We start from the raw sequence: 23,182 nt of genomic DNA on the forward strand, positions 1-23,182 counted from the left end.
TTTTGCTCTGTGAAGGTCCCTCCTCCCAATTTTCCCGCAGTACATCTAAGATGCCGCGCGGCTTAGGCCCATATAATAATTCAAACGGGGAGAACCCCGTGGAGGCTTGGGGGACCTCTCGCACTGCAACAGCAAGGGTTCGAGCCACTTATCCCAGTTACGTGCGTCCTCACTTACGAATTTTTTGATAATATTCTTGAGGGTGCGATTGAACCGTTCAACTAAACCGTCCGTCTGTGGGTGATAAACGCTGGTGCGGATCGGCTTAATACCCAGTAGCCCATACAGTTCGCTCAGTGTTCGTGACATAAACGAGGTGCCCTGGTCAGTCAGAATCTCTTTCGGGATTCCAACCCAGGAGATGACGTGGAAGAGGGCCTCTGCAATACTACGTGCTGAGATATTGCGAAGAGGCACCGCTTCCGGGTATCGCGTTGCATAGTCCACCAGAACCAATATAAAGCGGTACCCTCGTGTTGACCGGTCTAATGGCCCGACGAGATCCATCCCAATTCTTTCGAACGGGGTCTCGATTAATGGTCTGGGGCGCAAGGGCGCTTTTGGAATGGCTGCTGGATTTACTAACTGGCATTCACGGCACGCCGTACACCACTTACGGACGTCGCCGCGAATCCCCGGCCAATAGAATCGGGCCATTATCCGGGCGAGTGTCTTATCCTGCCCGAGGTGTCCAGCCATGGGATTAAAGTGAGCCGCCTGGAATACCAATTCCCGGCGGCTCTTTGGAATTAACAACTGGGTGACCCGCTCTTTCGTCTGAGTGTCCTGCGTCACTCGGTATAACCTATCCTTCAAAACAGAAAAATAGGGGAAGGACGGGGTGGCGTTCGGCTGGAGCGTTTGACCATCGATTACTCTCACTTGGTCAAGCGCGTGTCGCAGAGTCTCGTCTCGCGATTGTTCCAGTGGGAAATCCGCGAGGGATTCCCCAATAGAAAGAGGAGGGGCCGGGGGCTCCTCACTCTGTCGCGGAGATGACGTAGACGGCTCTGCGACCACAGCTCCAGCCAAAGCGACACCGGGACCCTCCCCCATCAACCGGCAGGACCCACTCTTTACTAGGCGTGCCATCAAACCCCGAAATCCCGGCCAATCAGTCCCCAAGATCAAAGAGTGGGTAAGGCGAGGATTAACCGCCGCCTTCACTATTGATTTTTCCCCTCTGAAATGTATGTGGACCAACACCAACGGGTAGCTGTGAATATCCCCATGCACACACAACACCTTCACCCCTTGTGCTCCCCCCAATGCCTCGTCTTGCACCAGGCTTTGGCGGATCGAGGTCTGATTGCAGCCTGAATCCACCAACGCCTGATATGTAGCCCCTTGTACACTTACCGGTATGCGATACGCTCCGGCCCGATCGAGGGCAGCCTCTGGCGCGTCGGGGATCCGCACCACCGCCCCCACCTCCATTGCTGCACACTGTTGCTGCAGGTGGCCCGGTTCCCCGCAGCGCCAGCAAACCGGCCCGGGCCTTCCCTCTGCAGCTGTGTTCTGAGGCTCACTCACCTGAGGGGGGGAGAGACAGACACAGAAGGGAGAAACGGGAGGGCACCACGGGTGCGGCGGGCCGGCTGGGGTGGAGCCGGCCCCCGCCTCCGTGGTGGGGGAATGGGGCGAGGACGGGACACGGGAGGAGGGGGGGGAGAAAGAGAGAGAGGAGAGAGAAGACAATGTCGTTGGTTGTCCTGCCGCCGGAACAGCCGCCAGATGATCCTCTGCCAGTCCTACGGCCTGATCCAGCGACGCCGGGCGGTGGCACTGGACCCACTCCGCGGTTCCGGCTGGTAAGCGGGCGATGAATTGTTCCAGCGCCACCTGGTCGATGATTCCCTCGGCGTCGCGATCTTCGGCCCTCAGCCACCGCCAGCAGGCGTCCCGGAGCTGCTGGCCGAACGCGAACTGGCTGCCGACTTCCTCCATCCGCAGCACGCGGAAGCGCTGGTGCTGCTGCTCCGGCGTGCGCCCCACGCGCTGGAGGACAGCCTGGCGAAGGTCGGCGTAGGCCAGCCGGCGATCGGCGGGGAGCTGTAGTGCGGCCAGCTGCGCCTCTCCCGTCAGGAGGGGGAGGAGGCGCGCCGCGCGCTGCTCCATCGGCCACCTCGAGGCTTCGGCGACCTGCTCGAACAACGTGATGAAAGCCTCGGGGTCGTCCTGCGGGCCCATCTTAGTTAAGGTGAGGGGAGACGGGCCCGCGGCCGGGGCGTTGGTGGACCCCGCCGACACGAGGAGACGCCGGAACGCCTCTCGATCTTCCTGCTGAGCCAGCACCAGGGCTTCGAAGCGGCGCTCCTGCTCCTTCCGGAGCGTGACGAGTGCCTGGTGCTGGCTCTGCTGAGCCGTGGCGAGGGCGTGGACCAAGTCCGCGAACGGGGAGGATTCCATGGGGCTGCAGGACTGATGCTCCACCTTCCCGGGTTTCGGCACCACTGTAGCGAGAATAGTGTGTGGGTGGAGCACAGAGGACGGCAGGACAGAGATCAAGGTTCACAGAAGGCTTTATTGCCGAACTTTTCAGTCTAACAATATAAACTAACAGTCAGAGACACGCACGCACACACACTGTCGTCTCTGCTGGGGAGGAAGCTCCCTTCCGCTCTCCCTTTCCCTCCTTAAGTAGGGCGCGGTTTACTGGGGAAAACACACACAAAACACAGGTTAATTACCCTCAGGTGTTGCGATTCTGCCACTTACCTTCCCCGACTCCGCCCTCCTGTCACAGACCGGCGCTTGACCACGCCCCCGCTGCCACATACACCATTTTGAAAATCATGGCAGCCATCTTGAAAATGGTGGGAACTTGAGTGGCCAACGATGATTTTTGGTCAGGTACATGCAGACAAAGTTTCATGCAAAATTTGGTGCTTTGCTCACCAAGTGAAATATTTTACCAGCTATCCGCTCCACTAAAAGTGTTAAAAAGCAATTTCTCATCTCATCTCATTATCTGTAGCCGCTTTATCCTTCTACAGGGTCGCAGGCAAAAAAGACGAAAGAAAAAAAAAGCAATTTATATACATAAAAGGTGTTAAAGGGCAGTGGCTTAAGGGAGAGAAGAAAGCTAAGAACTAAGAAGCAAAGGCTAAGGTGTAAAAGTGTGTTTTCAGTCTAAATTTAAAAGTAGTGATAGTGGGAGCGAGTCTGACGTCTGGAGACAGACCATTCCAAAGACGTGGGGCTGCCACTGCAAAGGTTCGGTCACCTTTATGTATGAGACGGGACCGGGGAACATGGAGGAGGCCTTGGTTAGTGGATCTGAGAGACCTGGGTGTAGTGAGTGTATTTTGGTCGTACTAAAATTTTGCATTCGAGTGAATTTCTTTGTGGAGTATGTTTTGATAGTATGGTCGTATTTATAGCGCCATTTTTTAAAATTTTGTTTGAAAACTTTCAGTCAAAGTTTGCAAATGAGCAAACTCCTTTGATGCATTCCGATAGGATTTGGATAGGATTTCTAGTGCTTTTTAAAAATTCTGTTGGAAAGTGTTTAGTGACAGAGATGCATTTTAGTAGTACTAAGACAGTGCAGTATTTATTTCATTGAGTTATTATTTTGGTTAAATCTTATTAAAATTTTATTGAATTTATATATGATGTTCTAGTTCTCTGTATTTTTACATGAGCTTACAGAAGGAAAACACATTTGATGCAATCCAATAATACTTTCATTCACTGTGACTATTTTAAGAAATGATAAACATTCTTCTAAAGCATCACTTGTGTGATTTTCTGTCGGTCTCTGTATGTATACAATATTCAGGCAGGAGATTTTTCAGCTAAAAATCTGATTTAAGACTTCCCTTTCATCGTTATTATATTAAAATTCAAGACAAGAGTATTATTTCAAGGCAGCACGGTGGTGTAGTGGTTAGCGCTGTCGCCTCACAGCAAGAAGGTCCGGGTTCAAGCCCCGTGGCCGGCGAGGGCCTTTCTGTGCGGAGTTTGCATGTTCTCCCCGTGTCCGTGTGGGTTTCCTCCGGGTGCTCCGGTTTCCCCCACAGTCCAAAGACATGCAGGTTAGGTTAACTGGTGACTCTAAATTGACCGTAGGTGTGAATGTGAGTGTGAATGGTTGTCTGTGTCTATGTGTCAGCCCTGTGATGACCTGGCGACTTGTCCAGGGTGTACCCCGCCTTTCGCCTGTAGTCAGCTGGGATAGGCTCCAGCTTGCCTGCGACCCTGTAGAACAGGATAAAGCGGCTACAGATAATGAGAGGAGTATTATTTCAGATTTTTCACTATCTCATGCCTGATACATGAATCCCATAACCTATAGTAATTGATAGAACAATATCAACAATTCAAAAACTCTTTAATTGTATAAATTTCAAATGGTTTGCAATTAAATGGAATCCGCCGTTTTTATCGTTTCAACCGGGCATCAGACCCTCGGCCAATTGAAAAATGTCGTTCACGCACTTTTCTCCCCCAGGGGAATTTTGAAAAGTCGGCCAATATGAAATGCGCACACACAGACGTTCGCATACACACACATCAGCCCATACTTGTACATGGACTTTTACATTCGCGTTCACATATAGCATTATTGAGCGAACATTGGACTGGCGCTTTAACAAATGCAACATTATAGAAAGAAAACACGCAAGACTATTTTATTATGCTGTGGACATTTATTGTGCTTAAGTAGGGGTGCAAACTTGAGCACAAAATAAATGTTTTTGAGCATAAAATAAGTACCGTTTGGGTGGTTAATGTTTGTTGCGGTTTTCAGTCTAGCGGCATCTGTCCGGCAGCAAAAGGGTGCCAGTAGGAAACGATGTAGTATTTATTTGGTTCTGGGCCTAATTGGGCTAGTTCATCCTGGTTGTGGCCATGGAAAGAAAGAAAGCACAACTTTATTCATCACACACTTGTGAAATTTCCTCTCTGTATTTAACCCATCTGAAGCAGTGAACACACACACATGCACACAAACGTGAGCAATGAGCACACACACATACCCAGAGCAGTGGGTAGCCATGCTAACCGTGCCCGGGGAGCAGTTGGGAGTTAGGTGCTTCACTCGAAGGCACCTCAGCCCAAGGCCGTCCCATATTAACCTAACCGCATGTCTTTGGACTGTGGGGGAAATCGGAGCACCCGGAGGAAACCCACGCAGACACGGGGAGAACATGCAAACTCCACACAGAAAGACCCTCGCTGGCCGCTGGGTTCGAACCTGGACCTTCTTGCTGTGAGGTGACCGTGCTAACCACTACACCACCGTGCCACCCAATGAGGATGACAGAGGTGGCCTTGATCAAACCACCTCTGTATTGTATCTTTTCATGTGCTATTACCATAGGATGGAATGTCTTTGTATTTATTTAGTAAATCTGCTTGTTTGCATGTATAAGAACTTGTGCTTTTGTCTCAGAGTCTCTCTTGTTTGTGTGTTAATTGATTGTTGAGGGTGCCACGGTGGTGTAGTGGTTAGCATGGTCGTCTTGCAGCAAGAAGGTTCTGGGTTTGAACCCAGCGGTTGGTGAGGGCCTTTCTGTCTGGAGTTTGCATGTTCTCCCCTTGTCTGCATGGGTTTGCTCCGGGTGCTCACTGCTTCAGATGGGTTAAATGCAGAAGATGAATTTCACTGTGCTTGAAGTGTGCATGTGACAAATAAAGGTTTCTTCTTTTTTCTTCTTATGTGTTCACTGTTGTTTGTAGATGGTGCTGGCCACCTGCTATATGTTTGCTTGTTTAGGCCAAGTTTACATTAGACCGTATCTGTCTCGTTTTCTTCACGGATGCACTGTCCATTTACATTAAAACGCTGGGAAACGGGAATCCGCCAGGGTCCACGTATTCAATCCAGATCGTGTCTGGTCCGGTGCTGTGTAAACATTGAGAATACGCGGATACGCTGTGCTGAGCTCTAGCTGGCGTCGTCATTGGACAACGTCACTGTGACATCCACCTTCCTGATTCGCTGGCGTTGGTCATGTGACGCGACTGCTGAAAAACGGCGCGGACTTCCGCCTTGTATCACCTTTCATTAAAGAGTATAAAAGTATGAAAATACTGCAAATACTGATGCAAATACTGCCCATTGTGTAGTTATGATTGTCTTTAGGCTTGCCATCCTTCCACTTGCAAGTGGTAAGTGATATGCACTGGGATCACACACACAGCGGCTCAGTCCCGAATCACTGCTCGCGCGCTTCACTTGCGCGCTCTGTGAGCTGCGCAGGGCCGGAGTGCGCACCCTCCAGAGGGCACTCGCTGTTCAGGGCGGAGTGATTTGGAGCGCAGGATGCCTGAGGAGCCGAGCGTATCCGTGTATTGGCGTTGCTGTGTGCACGCTAATCGTTTTAAAAACGTTAATCTGATGATCCGCTGATACGGTCTAATGTAAACCCCACCTCAGTCTTATGTCTTGGGTCTTGATTATTATATTGCATGTGAGCACCAAGGCTCTGCGAGCGTTACAATTAATCCTCTGCATTTTAGAGGTTAGCAGACTCTGAATTTGGCAGTATTTTGTACGTTTCCTGACTTTTGATTCTTTTTTTCTTTTTGTAATTTTACTGATTGATTTGAATTTTGCCTATGGACACTTATTGCTTGACTCATCTTTTTGAAGCCTGACATTAAATTGTATTGTCCATTCTCACACTGACTGATTTTTGTGGCCAAATCCACTCCCACTCAACAGTGTCCGCTCAGCTACCTTCACAAGGAGACGTTGCAGTGCACTAAGGCATCAATTATCTCGTCTCATCTCATTATCTGTAGCCGCTTTATCCTGTTCTACAGGGTCGCAGGCAAGCTGGAGCCTATCCCAGCTGACTACGGGCGAAAGGCGGGGTACACCCTGGACAAGTCGCCAGGTCATCACAGGGCTGACACATAGACACAGACAACCATTCACACTCACATTCACACCTACGCTCAATTTACAGTCACCAGTTAACCTAACCTGCATGTCTTTGGACTGTGGGGGAAACCGGAGCACCCGGAGGAAACCCACGCGGACACGGGGAGAACATGCAAACTCCGCACAGAAAGGCCCTCGTCCGCCACGGGGCTCGAACCCGGACCTTCTTGCTGTGAGGTGACAGCGCTAACCACTACACCACCGTGCCGCCCCAGGCTTCAATTAATTTTGATTAATTTCATTCACCAGTCAAAGCAGCCTCCAGCTCCACAGTAAACGTGCATAATTTTAATGACAGTTATGTGTGAAAACTGGCATAGCTAGTTCAACCCCAATTCCAAAAAAAGTTGGGACGCCATGTCAACTGTAAATAAAAACAGAATGAGATCATTTGGAATCATGGAAACCCTATATTTAATTGAAAATAGTACAAAGACAACATATCAAATGATGAAACTGAGAAATTTTATTGGATTTAAAAAAAATATCTGCTCATTTTGAATTTGATGTCAGCAAGACGTTTCAGAAAAGTTGAGACAGGGGCATGTTTACCACTGTGTTGCATCACATCTACTTTAAAACAACACTCTGCAAAAAGTTGGGAACTGAGGAGACCAATTGCTATAGTTTTGAAAGAGAAATCTTGTCCCATTCTTGCCTGATATACAATTTCAGTTGCTTGACAATTCAGGGTCTCCTTTGTTGTATTTTGTGCTTCATAATGCACCAAATGTTTTAAATTGGAGACAGGTCTGGACTGCAGGCAGGCCAGTTTAGCACCTGGACTCTTACTACAGAGACACGCAGTTTTAATATGTGCAGAAAGCAGTTTGGCATTGTCTTTCTTAAAGAAGGAAGGCCTTCCCTGAAAAAGATTTTGTCTGGATATTGCTCTGAAATGTGCATATATCATTCAGCATTAATGATGCCTTCCCAGATGTACAACCTACCCACGTCATGCACGCTAATGCACCCTCATACCATCACAGATGCTGGCTTTTGAACTGTGCACTGATAAGCCAGATGGTCCCTCTCCTCTTTAGCCTGGAGAATGTGGTGTCCATGATTTCTAAAAAGAATTTCTACTTTTGGTTCATTAGACCTTGGGACAATTTTCCACTTCGCCTCAGTCCATCGTAAAAGAGCTCGGGCCCAGAGAAGGTGGCGGTGTTTCTGGATATTGTTTACATCTGGTTTCAACTTGCATTTGTGGATGCAATAATGAACTGTTTTCACAGATTATGGTTTTCTGAAGTGTTCCTGAGCCCATACAGTGATTTCCACTACAGACACGTGTCTGCTTTTAATACAGTATCACCTGAGGGCCTGAAGATCACAGGCATCCGATGTCAGTTTTCAGCCTTGCATACAGAGATTTCCCCAGATTCTCTGAATCTTTTAATGACATTATTTACCATAGATGATGTGATCCCCGGGGGCGGCACGGTGGTGTAGTGGTTAGCGCTGTCGCCTCACAGCAAGAAGGTCCGGGTTCGAGCCCCGTGGCCGGCGAGGGCCTTTCTGTGTGGAGTTTGCATGTTCTCCCCGTGTCCGCGTGGGTTTCCTCCGGGTGCTCCGGTTTCCCCCACAGTCCAAAGACATGCAGGTTAGGTTAACTGGTGACTCTAAATTGACCGTAGGTGTGAATGTGAGTGTGAATGGTTGTCTGTGTCTATGTGTCAGCCCTGTGATGACCTGGCAACTTGTCCAGGGTGTACCCCGCCTTTCGCCCGTAGTCAGCTGGGATAGGCTCCAGCTTGCCTGCGACCCTGTAGAACAGGATAAAGCGGCTAGAGATAATGAGATGAGATGAACGAGATGAGATGTGATCCCCAAATTCTTTGCAATTTTACATTGAGGAACGTTATTCTTAATTTGTTGTACTGTTTGCCCACACAGTCTTTCACAAAGTGGTGAACCCCTCTTTAATTCTGAGAGACTCCGCCTCTCTGGGATGCTCTTTTTATACCCAATCACGTTACTGACCCGTTGCCAATTAACCAAATTATTGATTTTTTTTAGCATTACACAACTTTTGCAGTTTTTTGTTGCCCCTGTCCCAACTTTTCTGAAATGTGTTATTGACATCAAATTCAAAATGAGCATATATTTTTCAGAAAACAATAAAATTTCTCAGTTTCGACATTTGATATGTTGTCTTTGTACTATTTTCATTGAAATATAGGGCTTCCATGATTTGCAAATCTTCACATTCTGTTTTTATTTATGTTTTACATACCATACCAACATTTTTGGACTTGGGGCTGTAGAACATTTATATTTCACAGTACACAAAACAATGTAATTATTCATAATCTTTGGTAACTACCACTATCAAATACATAAAATAGCAGGGGGAGAAAATCCTTGAGTAATTATACTTTGTTACTACACTTGAGTATTATGTTGACATATTAATGCTTTGCTTGAGTATTATTGAAATTGAATAATACTGTATGCTACTCAGCTTAGCAATCAATAATTTCAGTTCATCAATGTAAAAATACACTATCAAAAATACGTAATCTGTTGTCACCTTTTCACGCTATAAAATTTAGCTAGCACTAGCCATCCATGTAAGTCTGAACATGGATATGGTACCAGACCACAGTGTGGAACTTGAGGATAAGTACCTCAAGTCCCTACCTCAGTAAAATGTTTCAATATAGGGCTACTGGAGTACGCCAAGTCTCGTTTTACATGAAGTCTCACCTTTGACCCTGTACAAGACATGAACTCCATCTTATTTGAAAGAGCATGTTGAGGTAAATTTTACTAATTTGCTAACATCAACTGTTAAAAAAAACCCCTGTATTCTTTGCTAATGCCAGGTGAGACTAGCATGAATTTCAGTAGCCAACATAATTACCTCGACAACAAGTCAAATTCTAGCTAATGGTAAAAAAAAAACAAAAAAAAACTATATCCCTCCTGCTCAGACAGCATGGGTAATTTTGCGGCCTTGACTTCTGGTCATGGATAACTGTAGGATCGCAATAAATGTTTTTAATATTAATTTAACAGTGTAATGGGATGAGGTTTCAAAATGCTATTTTTGCAAAATACATAGTCACCTCTGAAAGTATTGGAATGGCAGGGCCAATTCTATTGCTTTTGTTATACACTGAAGACATTTGGGTTTGAGATCAAGGCTTATGCACCCAAATATTAAGTGCCATTAATTTTAGGAGTCTGTTCCAATACTTTTGCTTAACTAAAAAATAGCATGGTCTGCAACCCAAGGTGTCATGTTCCAAGTTGTTTAACATATCTAGACGCGAATATCATGAAATGAAAGCTGATCTATTGTCTCCTTCATCTTTCGCTTTCTTCAGCGTATAGCAAAAACAAAAGAATGGCCTTGTTGTTCCAATACTTTCGGAAGTGACTGTATGTCCTTTAAAATGAGGTCAGATACCAAGGAAATGAAACGAAAATTAAAGTTTCCCATAAATAGTAGACATATGGAAGCAATGATCCTCATTACCTCTTATGGTCTTTTCGTATTTCTTCTGTTAGAGTACAAGCTTCATCTAAATGGAATCGAGGACACTATGTCTACACAGCATTTAAAATAACCTTTATATTAGCCAAGGCACAAAATATGAATCCATGTGCTATGGGCAGCTCTTAAGTTAGTTGCAGTTTTTATGTTTCAAGCAGAGAATTTCCATATGATGCAATAAACTGTCCTTCCTTCCTCTCTTATTTAGAGGAAGTGAGCACATGTGAAACCCACTTAGATTTATTTGCCAAAGGGGCCTGCACAAAAATTGTTTTCTCACTGAAGCAAGATGAAACTCCTTATCGTAGGTGAGTCTCTTGTTTAGATCTGTGATCTGCCACAATATTATTGGAAGAAACAAATGCCTTATCTGATCTTAAAACAAAATGGGGGGGGAGAAAGCAATACCATCCAGAGAGTTTGCAAAATAGGTTTACTCTCTTAAATAAATGTGTCTTTGTTTCTGTAGGATCGCTGATCTTTAATGCGTCAGTCCTCTTGTGCATTTTTGGAGATGTCATGAAGATCGACACGACTGGAGCGTCCGAGCAAACGGCTCGGCAAGATAAACTCACTGTAAAGGGTATGCCTGCTTAAATTTACTGTATCTCTTGTGGCTGTGGCTACAATCTTGAATCCTGCAATAAAGGTATTCCTTCCTAAAGGGGTGGAAGCTTCATATAAACTGGCTGCTCATGATTTGAAGAGGATGAACCAGTACAAGAGCATCATCATGAATGTTGCTAGAGCAAAGCAAATGGACCCAGCTGTGATCGCAGCTATAATCTCCAGAGAATCGAGGGCTGGAGCAGCGCTTGTTGATGGCTGGGGAGACCACGGCAATGCCTTTGGACTTATGCAGGTTTGTTTAAAGCAGTACTTCAGGAATCAAATAAAGAGGGAAGGTCATAGTGTTATAATACTTACCTCTGCCAACTTTGTTGGAAGAGGTTACGTTGTTGCCTTTGTTTGATTGTCTTTTCCCAGTGTAACTCAAAAAGTAGTGAACGGATTTTGATGAAATTTTGAGGAAAAGGTGAACGATTGGCGAAGGAACTATTGATTAGATTTTGATGCAAATCCGAATATGGATCCAGGATTGTTTGTGGCTATTCTAATATTTGGCTTGGCAGAAGTATGCACTCTACCGAGTGCCCTTCTAGTTTATGAGTGTTTTCGTTGTTTTTACGATTGCGAAATTCTGGCAGTTCCAGCTGAAATTGAGGCTGTTGCAACATTGTTCCTGTTTTACTTCCAATGACTAAATGTTGCTCTAACACACAAGGGTTACTTTAAAGCGAGATTTGGTTGTTCAACAATGCCTGATCTATTTGTCAATTCTCGATGAAGTGATCTACATAATTACATGTAACACCATTTTCTCTAGGTTGACAAACGTTACCACAAACTGAGGGGAACCTGGAACAGTGAAGAGCATGTGACACAAGGCACCGAGATTCTGATTGACGGTATAAGAGCAATTCAGCGAAAATTCCCTAAATGGCCCAAGGAGCACCAGTTTAAAGGTATACAGGGCATGTTAAGCCCCCCCTTAAGCAAGATCAATAGCTCAATGAATGACCATAAGAAAAATACAAAGAATGGTATAGGCTTTATTTCATAGCTGGGGCTGGTTTATGTCTAAACCCAGACAGGAGATTCACACAGCTTATTGTTGGCATTTGTGTTACGTAATACTTATAGTGAAACATGTTTTAAGTCTGGTCTCCTTTTGCGCTCATTTTTAAGCCCACTTCACTGATTCACTGACACACCTGTAACACATCATCATCAGAGATCAAGAAGGCGTGTGTGAACCTGGGGTAGGGAGAATCACCTGGATACCTTCTTGGGTGCATGCTCATGCAAGCTGAGATCTTTTAACAAAGTCACAAAGTCATGTGGGGCGGCACGGTGGTGTAGTGGTTAGCGCTGTCGCCTCACAGCAAGAAGGTCCTGGGTTTGAGCCACGTGGCCGGCGAGGGCCTTTCTGTGTGGAGTTTGCATGTTCTCCCCGTGTCCGCGTGGGTTTCCTCCAGGTGCTCCGGTTTCCCCCACAGTCCAAAGACATGCAGGTTAGGTTAACTGGTGACTCTAAATTGACTGTAGGTGTGAATGTGAGTGTGAATGGTTGTCTGTGTCTATGTGTCAGCCCTGTGATGACCTGGCGACTTATCCAGGGTGTACCCTGCCTTTCGCCCGTAGTCAGCTGGGATAGGCTCCAGCTTGCCTGCGACCCTGTAGACCAGGATAAAGCGGCTAGAGATAATGTAATGAGATGAGACAAAGTCATGTATGATGTGGGTTAGTTTTCCCATTTATTCTTCTAGGCTTGTACATCATTTTTATCCATCCATCATCCTTAACCGCTCATCCTGTGCAGGGTTGCAGGTAAGCTGGAGCCTATCCCAGCTGACTATGGGCGAGAGGCGGGGTACACCCTGGACAAGTTGCCAAATCATTGCATGGCTGATACATAGAGACAAACAACCATTCACACTCACATTTATACCTATGGGTCAATTTAGAGTCACCAGTTAACCTAACCTGCATGTCTTTGGACTGTGGGGGAAACCGGAGCACCCGGAGGAAACCCACGCGGACACGGGGAGAACATGCAAACTCTGCACAGAAAGGCCCTCGCTGGCCACGGGGCTCGAACCCAGACCTTCTTGCTGTGAGGCGACAGCGCTAACCACTACACCACTGTGCCACCCGGAACAATTATAGATTTTACAAAAAGTTAAGAACAGGGGGGTAACTTACCAATATTGAATGCTGATTCTGATCGAATGTACACTACCGTTCAAAAGTTTGGGGTCACTTTGAAATGTCCTTATTTTTGAAAGAAAAGCACTGTTCTTTTCAATGAAGATCACTTTAAACTAATCAGAAATACACTCTATACATTGCTAATGTGGTAAATGACTATTCTAGCTAAATTATACTAAATGTCTGGTTTTTGGTGCAATATCTCCATAGGTGTATAGAGGTCCATTTCCAGCAACTATCACTCCAGTGTTCTAATCAGGGCTTTGAACCGGTTCAAGGAACGAAAACGAAAACCGGGAACTTTTTCTATTTCACATGGAACAGAAACGAAACCAGAAACTTTATTATTTTTTATGTTCCGGAACAGAAACGCTTATTAAAAATAATGGTAACCGGTTAATACCGGTTTTTATTTCGTTCCTCAAAGTTTCCGTAGCCTACAAATAAAAAAGCCATTCTTCTCCTGCGCAAGTTTCTATGACCCGCTGGGGTTCACTTCCTGTGTGACGTTCGCTGACTGAATGGAGAGAGCGGGAAGGTGGACTACTATCACATCTCCATTACTGAGTGTCTGAGCAAAGGAGAGCCTGAACGATGCAACCTCCCTATTGGCTGTTTGTAAAAATGTATCAGTTGTTGCCCTTCCCACGGGAATCATCACGGGCTCGAGAGACGAGACCTGACGAGTTAGTTCGTTGGTAGCAGAACAAAATGTCTGGACACAAATCGGGTTTTCAGAAAAGGAAAGAAAATAAACGGAGGATTGAAAATACAAAACAGGAGGCAGAAAATGCAAAACGAGTTTTAAGGTAGGACAAATGGTTACTTTTCTGAGGCAGCCCGCCGTGGCTGCAGGCTTTCAGTTGCGTCATTGAACGGTTACTTTTCTGAGGCAGCCCACCGTGGCTGCCTGCAGGCTGATTTATTATAGCCCATTTAGTTAAAATAGTTGATATAAAATGTTTATAGTTATGTGATGATTGTCCTGATTTAGACTGGTGTTTTTTTTTTTGGGGGGGGGGTTGCGCGATGTTGCACCCGGGTCCAGATTAGGGCAGAACCGGCCCTGGCTACATTTCAGGTGTAGTTTGTTTTATGTATGTATGTACTTGCATAGATGTGTACTTGGTCTTCCAATATGGCGCCTAACAAAATCTCGCAGCGCAGTGACGTCATGTGGTAGCCCTCTATAGGGCCTGACTAGCCTTTGGTAACACACTAAACGAATTCTCTTTCATTTTTGGCACTTTTTCTGTTTGTGTAGATGGGAAGACATACTGAGAATCCAAATCGACAACATTTGAAATAATAATTGTTTTGAATTATTTCTTGTCTTATTTAATGAAGGTTGTAATAGAATTAGCCTACATTTGGCTTAAGCTGGATGAGACAGAGACATAATTTTATAGCCATTTGTTAAACCGCTGACAGGGAACGTAATTAACCGTTCCGGGAACGAAATTTTTTTGTTCTAACCGGTTCGGGAACGTCTATTTAATGGTGGAACCCAAAACCGGAAACGTTAAAATTCCGTTTCTGTTCGGAACGAACCAATAGGAAAAAAATTCTGGTTCAAAGCCCTGGTTCTAATGGTACAATGTGTTTGCTCATTGCCTCAGAAGGCTAATGGATGATTAGAAAACCCTTGTACAATCATGTTAGCACAGCTGAAAACAGTTTAGCTCTTTAGAGAAGCTATAAAACTGACCTTCCTTTGAGCAGATTGAGTTTCTGGAGCATCACATTTGTGGGGTCGATTAAATGCTCAAAATGGCCAGAAAAATGTCTTGACTATATTTTCTATTCATTTTACAACTTATGGTGGTAAATAAAAGTGTGACTTTTCATGGAAAACACAAAATTGTCTGGGTGACCCCAAACTTTTGAACGGTAGTGTAATTCAATGTTTTGTCAATCCAATGTACAAAGTCAAAGTTCTAACAATAAAAATGGTACAAGTCCAAAAAGCCTGAACAACCACCCAACTTATATACAAGGTATATACAGGTTGGCAGTTCAAATTCAGTTACTTTTGGTCATAGTTAATTGTAACATTGCAGTTGTTCAAAACAAAAGGGCTTTGCTGAGTGAAGTCCTCTTGTAAAAGTCTCCATCACTTTTCCTCACCTCCAAGTCAAACTTTGACAATATTTCTGCTATTGCTCTCTTTTCCAGTTTTTCGATGTCCGTTGGTATGTTTTTCTCTTGTAAATAATGTGTGAAGAATATATAATGAAGTTTTGGTAGCCTTTCAGGTGTTCACCGTGTCTTTCTCTTTCAAAATTCTCTCTAAATCTTCCATTTTTAGCAAAGCAAACCTCGAGGCCATGTTTGAGTACAAACTGTCAGTCACGTACTAGCGTGGAAGTTTTACATCTCCAGCATGTCTCTTTTCCAGTTTTTCGATGTCCATTGGTGTTTTTCTCTTGTAAATATGCGTGAAGAATATATAATTAAATTTTGGTAGCCTTTTGGGTGTTCAGCATGTCTTTAGTTTCAGTTTTCAGTTTATTTATTCAGCGCTTAATCCAAGCACTGAATTAACCCCGTCTTCTCTCTCTCGCAGCCAACAAAGAAAGGTGAGCCATGGCTCACCTTTCCTCAAAATTTCATCAAAATCCGTTCACTACTTTTTGAGCTACATTGGGAAAAGGCAAACAAACAAACGGACGTGAACATAACCTTGTCCAAAAAAGTTGGCAGAGGTTAAAAAAACCCCAGAACCCACCCATGCACTATAGCTTTAATATCACAACCAACAATCACTAAAGATATTGTCACTAAGATTTGTTGTTATTTTATAAAACAGCATATGAACAAACATACTCTTGTCACAAATGTTCTTTTTTTTCTTACAAAAACTAAACTGATTCTTCACTGTGTTTTATTCATATTAATTGAATTGTGTTATCTGTTTTATGTTCCAGGGGGAATCTCGGCCTACAACGCTGGAGTAGGAAACGTCCGCACATATGAGGGCATGGACATTGGGACCACAGGAAATGATTATGCCAATGATGTAGTAGCCAGAGCCCAGTGGTTCAAACGCAACGGCTACTGAGCAACATTCCTATTTCCCATGTAGTACTGCACACTCATGTAACCACACTTTAATAAATCCTTACTTCACATTGATCATTGATGTATTGTTATGGGGTTGTTTTGAGACCCTGCAATTGTTCTCAAGCATCAATTACAATGTTTATAACAGAAAATGAAAGCATTATTGGCTCAGCAGGGACCATTTTCACCCCACAGTTCCAGAGTACTGGGTTCCTGAGTTCTGGTTACAGGAAATGAGTTTTACACATTCTTCACATGTCTACAGTATACAGTATGGGTTTCTTCCAAACTCTCAAAAAGTCAAGCCAAGAAGCCTTTATTTGTCACACGTACACTCAAGCACAGACTTAATCACAAAGTGAAATTTAACCTCTGCATTTAACCCATCTGAAGCAGTTGAACATATACATGCACACACAAGTGAGCAGTGAGCACACATACATACCCAGAGCAGTGGGCAGCTATCCTACAGCACCTGGGGAGTAGTTGTGAGTTAGGTGCCCTTGCTCAAGGGCAATTCAGCCCAACCTCAGGCCATGGCTGCCCCACGTTAACCTAACCTGTATGTCAAGTCAAGTTTATTTCTATAGCGCTTTTAACAATAAACACTGTTGCAAAGCAGCTTTACAGAATTTGAATGACTTTAAACATGAGCTAATTTTATCCCAATGAGCAAGCCTGTGGCGACGATGGCAAGGAAAAACTCCCTCAGACAACATGAGGAAGAAACCTCGAGAGGAACCAGACTCAAAAGGGAACCCATCCTTATTTGGGCGACAACAGACAGCATGATTATAACATTAACAGTTTTAACTTGAAGTATGTCTTTGGACTGTGGGGGAAACCGGAGCACACGGAGGAAACCCACACAGACACAGGGGAAACTCCACACACAAAGGCCCCTGTTGGCCGCTGGGCTCGAACCCAGAACCTTCTTGCTGTGAAGCGACAGTGCTGTCCAATTATAAAAAAAAATATGATGGTTGGTGGACCAGCTATTCTAAATTGTCCCTAGGTATGAAGGAGTCAGGATGTAGATGTGAAGAATAATTTTCAGGAAGCGACATATGGCAAGAAATACAGTCAAGTCAAGTTTATTTGTATAGCGCTTTTAACAATAGACATTGTAGCAAAGCAGCTTTACAGAATTTGAACGACTTAAAATATGAGCTAATTTTATCCCTAATCTATCCCCAATGAGCAAGCCTGTGGCAACGGTGGCAAGGAAAAACTCCCTCAGACGACATGAGGAAGAAACCTTGAGAGGAACCAGACTCAAAAAGGAACCCATCCCCATCCAGGCAACAACAGACAACATGACTATAACATTAACAGTCCTAACATAAAGTCAGCTTCGTTGATGCTATAAACCCCCCACCGACAGAAACCCGAGCGCAAAACCGTTCATGACAACCATAGTCCCAAAGTCAGCAAGTCAACCGCAGTCCTAAAGTCAGCAAGTCAACTGCAGTTCCCAGCCACAAAAGCACCACTGCAAGAGTCCAGAGCCTCCTCCAGGTGCGACCCCCAACTGTCCACATGGGGCTGCCCTCCACAGGAGCGATGCGATGAGACTCCAACCATAAACACCATTAACAAAAGGCTTGACTAAACAGATATGTTTTCAGCCTAGACTTACTGTAAACACTGAGACTGTGTCTGATTCCCGAACACTACTTGGAAGGCTGTTCCATAACTGTGGGGCTTTGTAAGAAAAGGCTCTGCCCCCTGATGTAGCCTTCACTATACGAGATACCAGCAGATACCCTGCACCTTTTGATCTAAGTAGGCGTGGCGGGTCATAGAGGAGCAGAAGTTCACTCAGGTACTGTGGTGCGAGACCATTCAGTGCTTTAAAGGTCAATAGTAGCACTTTATAATCAGTACGAAATTTGATTGGGAGCCAATGCAGTGTGGATAAGACAGGGGTGATGTGGTCATATTTTCTAGTTTTAGTAAGGACTCTTGCTGCTGCATTTTTAACTAACTGGAGCTTGTTTATGCACTTATTGGAACATCCAGACAGTAAGTCATTACAATAATCCAACCTGGAGGTAACGAAAGCATGAACTAGTTTTTCCGCGTCATGTAGTAACATTAAATTTCTTATCTTAGCAATATTTCTGAGATGAAAGAAAGCTATCCGGGTGATGTTATCAATGTGAGTTTTGAATGAAAGACTGGGGTCAATAATCACTCAGAGGTCTTTTACTGCTGCACGTGAAGAAACAGAAAGGCCATCCAGAGTTACTGTGTAATCAGAAAACTTACTTCTAGCTGCATGTGGCCCTAGTACAAGTACTTCAGTCTTGTCAGAGTTAAGCAGAAGGAAATTAATAAGCATCCAGTGTCTAATGTCCTTTACACATTCCTCAATTCTATTAAGCTGGTGTCTCTCATCAGGTTTTGCAGAAACATACAACTGTGTGTCATCAGCATAACAGTGGAAACTAATACAATGTTTATGAATAATATCACCCAGAGGTAACATATATAAAGAAAAAAAAAAGCAGTGGACCTAAGACAGAACCTTGTGGAACACGAAACTTTACCTCAGTATGTCTAGAAATATCACCATTTATATCAACATACTGATAGCGATCAGTTAAATAAGACCTGAGCCAGGAGAAGGCCATTCCCTTAACTCCCACAACATTTTCTAGTCTATCCAGAAGAATGGAATGATCAGTGGTATCAAATGCTGCACTAAGGTCAAGCAACACAAGTAGCGAGACCCTGATCACAGCCAACAGTAGGTCATTTACTACTTTAACCAGAGCTGTCTCTGTGCTATGATGAGGTCTAAATCCTGACTGATATATTTCATGGATGTTATTCCTATGTAAATATGAGCATGCCACAGCTTTTTCAAGGATCTTGGAGATAAAGGGGAGGTTTGATATTGGCCGATAATTGGACAGCTGACAAGGATCAAGGTTGGGTTTTTTAATCAGGGGTTTGATAACTGCTAGTTTAAAGGATTTGGGTACATAGCCAGTCTTAAGAGAAGAATTTATTATTTTTTAGAAGCGGTTCAATTACTTCAGGTATTATCTGTTTGAATAGACATGTAGGTAAGGGATCTAGTACACAAGTTGAGGCTGTTGATGCCGAGATTAATGAAAGTAATTCAGTTTCTTTTAGGGGAGTAAAACATTCTAATTGCTGATCTGATACAGTTATATTGTTAACTACAGGGTCACTTACATTGTCTGACCTTAAATTAGTAGTTTGAATTTTTTGTCAGATATTCTCAATTTTGTCATTAAAAAAAATTCATGAAATTGTTGCTACTACATACTACAGGTGTGCATGTGTCTATAGTGGACTTATTCCTGGTTAATTTAGCTACAGTATTAAAAAGGAATCTAGGATTATTTTTGTCATCTTCTATTAGGGAGGAGAGATACGTTGATCTAGCAGCACTAAGAGCTTTTCTATACTTCAGGAAGCTCTCCTTCCACGCTAATTTGAACACTACCAATTTTGCTTGACACCATTTATGTTCCAATTTTCGAGTGGTCTGTTTTAAAGTGTGAGTATCATCATTATACCAGGGTGCTAATTTTTTTTGTCTCTGACCATTTTCCTTTTAAGAGGAGCTACATTATCTAAGGTATGGCGGAATGTTGACTCTAAGCATTCAGTTGCCTGATCAAGTTCTGCAGGGGCTGACAGTGACCCAATCAAAGTTGATAACTCTGGGAGATCATTTATAAAGCTCTGTGCAGTAGTTGACGTGAATGTACGTTTAATACAGTAGCGTGGTGAGGTGCATATATTATTACTCAGACATTGAATGAGATGAGACAATGATCTGAGATAACTTCAGACTGTGGAAGTGTGACTATACGTTTAACCCGAATGTTAGTATTAAACCAAGGGTGTGATCACAGTTATGGGTCGGTCCTATGACATTCTGATTAATCCCTACTGAATCTAAAATGGACACAAACGCTGTTTTTAAAGGGTCTTCTGGGTTATTGAAGTGAATATTAAAATCTCAGACAACTAAAGCTTTGTCTAAGGAAATAACCACATCTGAGATAAAATCTGCAGATTCAGAAAGAAACTCAGAATATGGCCCCGGGGGCCTGTAAATAATAAGCAATGGAATTAACTGGGTAGACTTATTTTTTGAAGCTACATACATTATATGAGTATGAAGAACTTCAAATGTATTAAATTTATAACCAGGTTTTTGTGTTACACCTAGATAATCATTATAAATAACCGCAACGCCTCCTCCTCTGCCAGTTAGATGAGGCTGCTGTATATAACTGTATCCAGGAGGACTCGCTTCATTTAATGCTATATATTCATTTGGCTTAATCCATGTTTCAGTTAAACAAAGTACATTAAACTCCTGATCAGTAATGAGTTCATTAACTATTAGCGCTTTAGATGTAAGAGATCTAATATTTAATAGCCCCACCTTTAGATCAAAGGTGCTGGCAGCGGCTGTACAGTCAGTATGATCTAATTTTATATTGATTAGGTTACTGGAACAAACTCTCTGAAAATTTCTACCTTTTTGTTGAGCTTGGGGAACAGACACAGTCTCAATGTAGTGGACCCTGAGTGACGACTCTGTGCAGCTAGCAGACAGTTGGTTTAGCCCAGGGCTTTTCAAAGTGTGGGGCACGCCCCCCCCTGGGGGGCGCCAGAGTTCTTCGGGGGGGCGCAACGTGAGGAGCCTTTACCAGAGACAAAATGGATCGATTTTTAGTACCTAAAGCTACAGTGAGTGAGGCGACAGAGTTTGGGCCAAGCAAAAAAACCCAGAGCCTCCAGGATGTTGCGATTTGCAACTTCAGCGCAAATTCAACCAATCCCCGCGAATTCAGGGCGGTGTTACAATTATATCCGATCACCGCAACTTTCCCGCAAATTTGACCAATCGTTGGCGTCGTCTTGAGGTGACGTCGACAAACTACCTTCCGCCTTACTTCCGTGTATACGTTCAAGAGAAGCAGCATGTGCGCAGTGTTGCCAGATTGGTTTTAAGTGCATTTTGGCGGGTTTTGAACATATTTTGGGCTGGAAAACGTCAGCAGTATCTGGCAACATTGCATGATGTGCGAGTCAGTGTTTATGTAGGCTTAAATTCTGTTACTGAAAGTGTGTGATGTTTACAGTGAAGCACTGTGTGCACTTTATTTTTTTTTTACTTAATACAAGAAAGTAATGGATGCCAACATTTTTGCCAAAATGGTATTTTATTTTCCATTGTTTAGGCAGCTTCAGCATCATACTGTGAGATTCTGTTCAAATTGTTTTTTTTTCCTTCTATGAAGCCTGAGCCATTTATTTTATTAGTTTATAATTATTGTTTAATTTAGTCTTCAGGAGAGACTGCCTGCACACAGTACTAGTATTAATAGTTTTTTTTCTTACATGAAAGCTGAGGCATTTATATTATATTTTAAGGTAACTTCATGTTGTGCTGTGAGGTTCTCTGCACTTTAACTTTTGAACCAACAGGTGCATTTGGATAAGTAAAGCCTATTTTTCTGCATTTTTGTAGCCCTGGTAATCTTTTATATTGGTAAAGTTGTTTATAGGACCATTTCTCAGTGTCTTTGTTTTTTAATCAATAGTTTTTCAGTAATAACTTAATATTAAACATATCACTCAATTTTAATCACAAAAAGAGAAAATCGCAACAATTTCTCGCAACTTTCACTTCCTCCCGCAATGTAATCGCAACAAAAACCTAAAAAACACCGCAACTTTCATCACAATTTTTTTGGAAACCCCCCCGCAACATCAGACATTTTAGCCCGCAACAATCACAAAAAAGGCCCGCGAAATTCTGGGGGACTGGAAAAAGAAGGAAGTATGACCACGATTATTTAAAGTTTGGATTTTCATGGACTGCATCTGAAGATGCTCCACTGCCACAGTGTGTTGTCTGCCAAGAGGTGCTAGCTAACGATGCTATGTTTAAAATGTGTAAAACAAGATGTTTTAAAAAGCACAGATGTTTAAAATGTGAAAAAGAAAAAAAGAAAAATGTGTACAACAACCATTTTTTAAAAATATGAATGGAACATTAAGTATAGCAACAACAAAAATTGGGGGGGCGCTGTTGTTTATTTGCTCTCCGAGGGGGGGCTGACTCTCCCACACTTTGAAAACCCCTGGTTTAGCCTGTTCGTCTGCTCCCTGGCCTTGGCTCTGGATTGTCAGAAATTAACTAGGCCTGTTCTGACAGGGCTCGACATTAACAGTTGTCCACTTGTCCGGGACAAGTGATCCTTTATGTCGGACAAGTTCATCGTCTCAGTTACTTGTCCGATTGGACAAGTGCCAAAATACGCCGATATTCGGGTTACATATCAAATTTATCAGTTTATTCACATGATTTCCGAAGCATCTCACTCGACATATTGTTTTGATGAATCGACGGATGTTTCTCTTCGGAAAGAGCAAGCATGCGCAATATTCCGCTTGCGAAACTGGCCAATACCGCTTCATGTATTTGAGCTGAAAAGTAAATGGTCGTTTACCAGACCTTCCAGGATTTCGCGATATTGCGATTTGCAACTTCAACGCAAATTCAACCAATCCCCTCGAATTCAGGGCGGTGTTGCAATTATATCCAATCACTGCAACTTTCCCGCAAATTTGACCAATCGTTGGCGTCGTCTTGAGGTGACGTCGACAAACTACCTTCCGCCTTACTTCCGTGTATACGTTCAAGAGAAGCAGCATGTGCGAGTCAGTGTTTATATAGGCTTAAATTCTGTTACTGAAAGTGTGTTATGTTTACAGTGAAGGACTGTGTGCACTTTATTTTTTTACTTAATACAAGAAATTAATAGATGCCAATATTTTTGCCAAAATGGTATTTTATTTTCCATTGTTTAGGCAGTTTCAGCATCATACTGTGAGATTCTGTTCAAATTGTTTTTTTTCTTCTTCTATGAAGCCTGAGCCAT

General features: G+C 43.6%; 2 protein-coding genes across 11 annotated transcripts in view; one reads left to right on the plus strand and one right to left on the minus strand.

Annotated features, from left to right (window-relative positions):
• LOC132890485 (lysozyme g-like) overlaps positions 1–23,182 on the minus strand; it is a 42,274-nt gene that overhangs the window by 8,488 nt on the left and 10,604 nt on the right. For 2 of the 9 annotated variants that reach the window (XR_009655198.1, XR_009655197.1), the window contains exons 2-3: positions 2,582–2,655; positions 1,360–2,453 (exon numbers count right to left, since the gene is read on the minus strand). The exons of 4 other annotated variants lie outside the window; for them this stretch is intronic. The gene's annotated coding sequence lies outside the window, so the exon portion shown is untranslated. Of the gene's footprint in view, positions 1–1,359; positions 2,454–2,577; positions 2,656–10,385; positions 12,313–23,182 lie in introns of those variants that run through there. 3 more of the 9 variants (XR_009655199.1, XR_009655200.1, XM_060927374.1) reach the window with 3 other exon arrangements.
• LOC132890487 (lysozyme g-like) lies at positions 10,612–16,310 on the plus strand. Of its 2 annotated transcripts, none has more exons than XM_060927375.1 (5): positions 10,612–10,711; positions 10,873–10,986; positions 11,069–11,265; positions 11,791–11,929; positions 16,103–16,310. In XM_060927375.1, exons 1-5 carry the CDS (start codon positions 10,693–10,695, stop codon positions 16,234–16,236), a joined length of 603 nt encoding a protein of 200 aa, XP_060783358.1. In that variant the 5' UTR covers positions 10,612–10,692; the 3' UTR covers positions 16,237–16,310. The 2 variants fall into 2 exon arrangements, with proteins under 2 accessions (XP_060783358.1, XP_060783359.1); XM_060927376.1 differs by having other exon boundaries at positions 10,674–10,707.

Source organism: Neoarius graeffei, chromosome 8 (assembly GCF_027579695.1).
Source record: "Neoarius graeffei isolate fNeoGra1 chromosome 8, fNeoGra1.pri, whole genome shotgun sequence".
In the NCBI taxonomy this organism is placed as follows: Eukaryota; Metazoa; Chordata; class Actinopteri; order Siluriformes; family Ariidae; genus Neoarius; species Neoarius graeffei.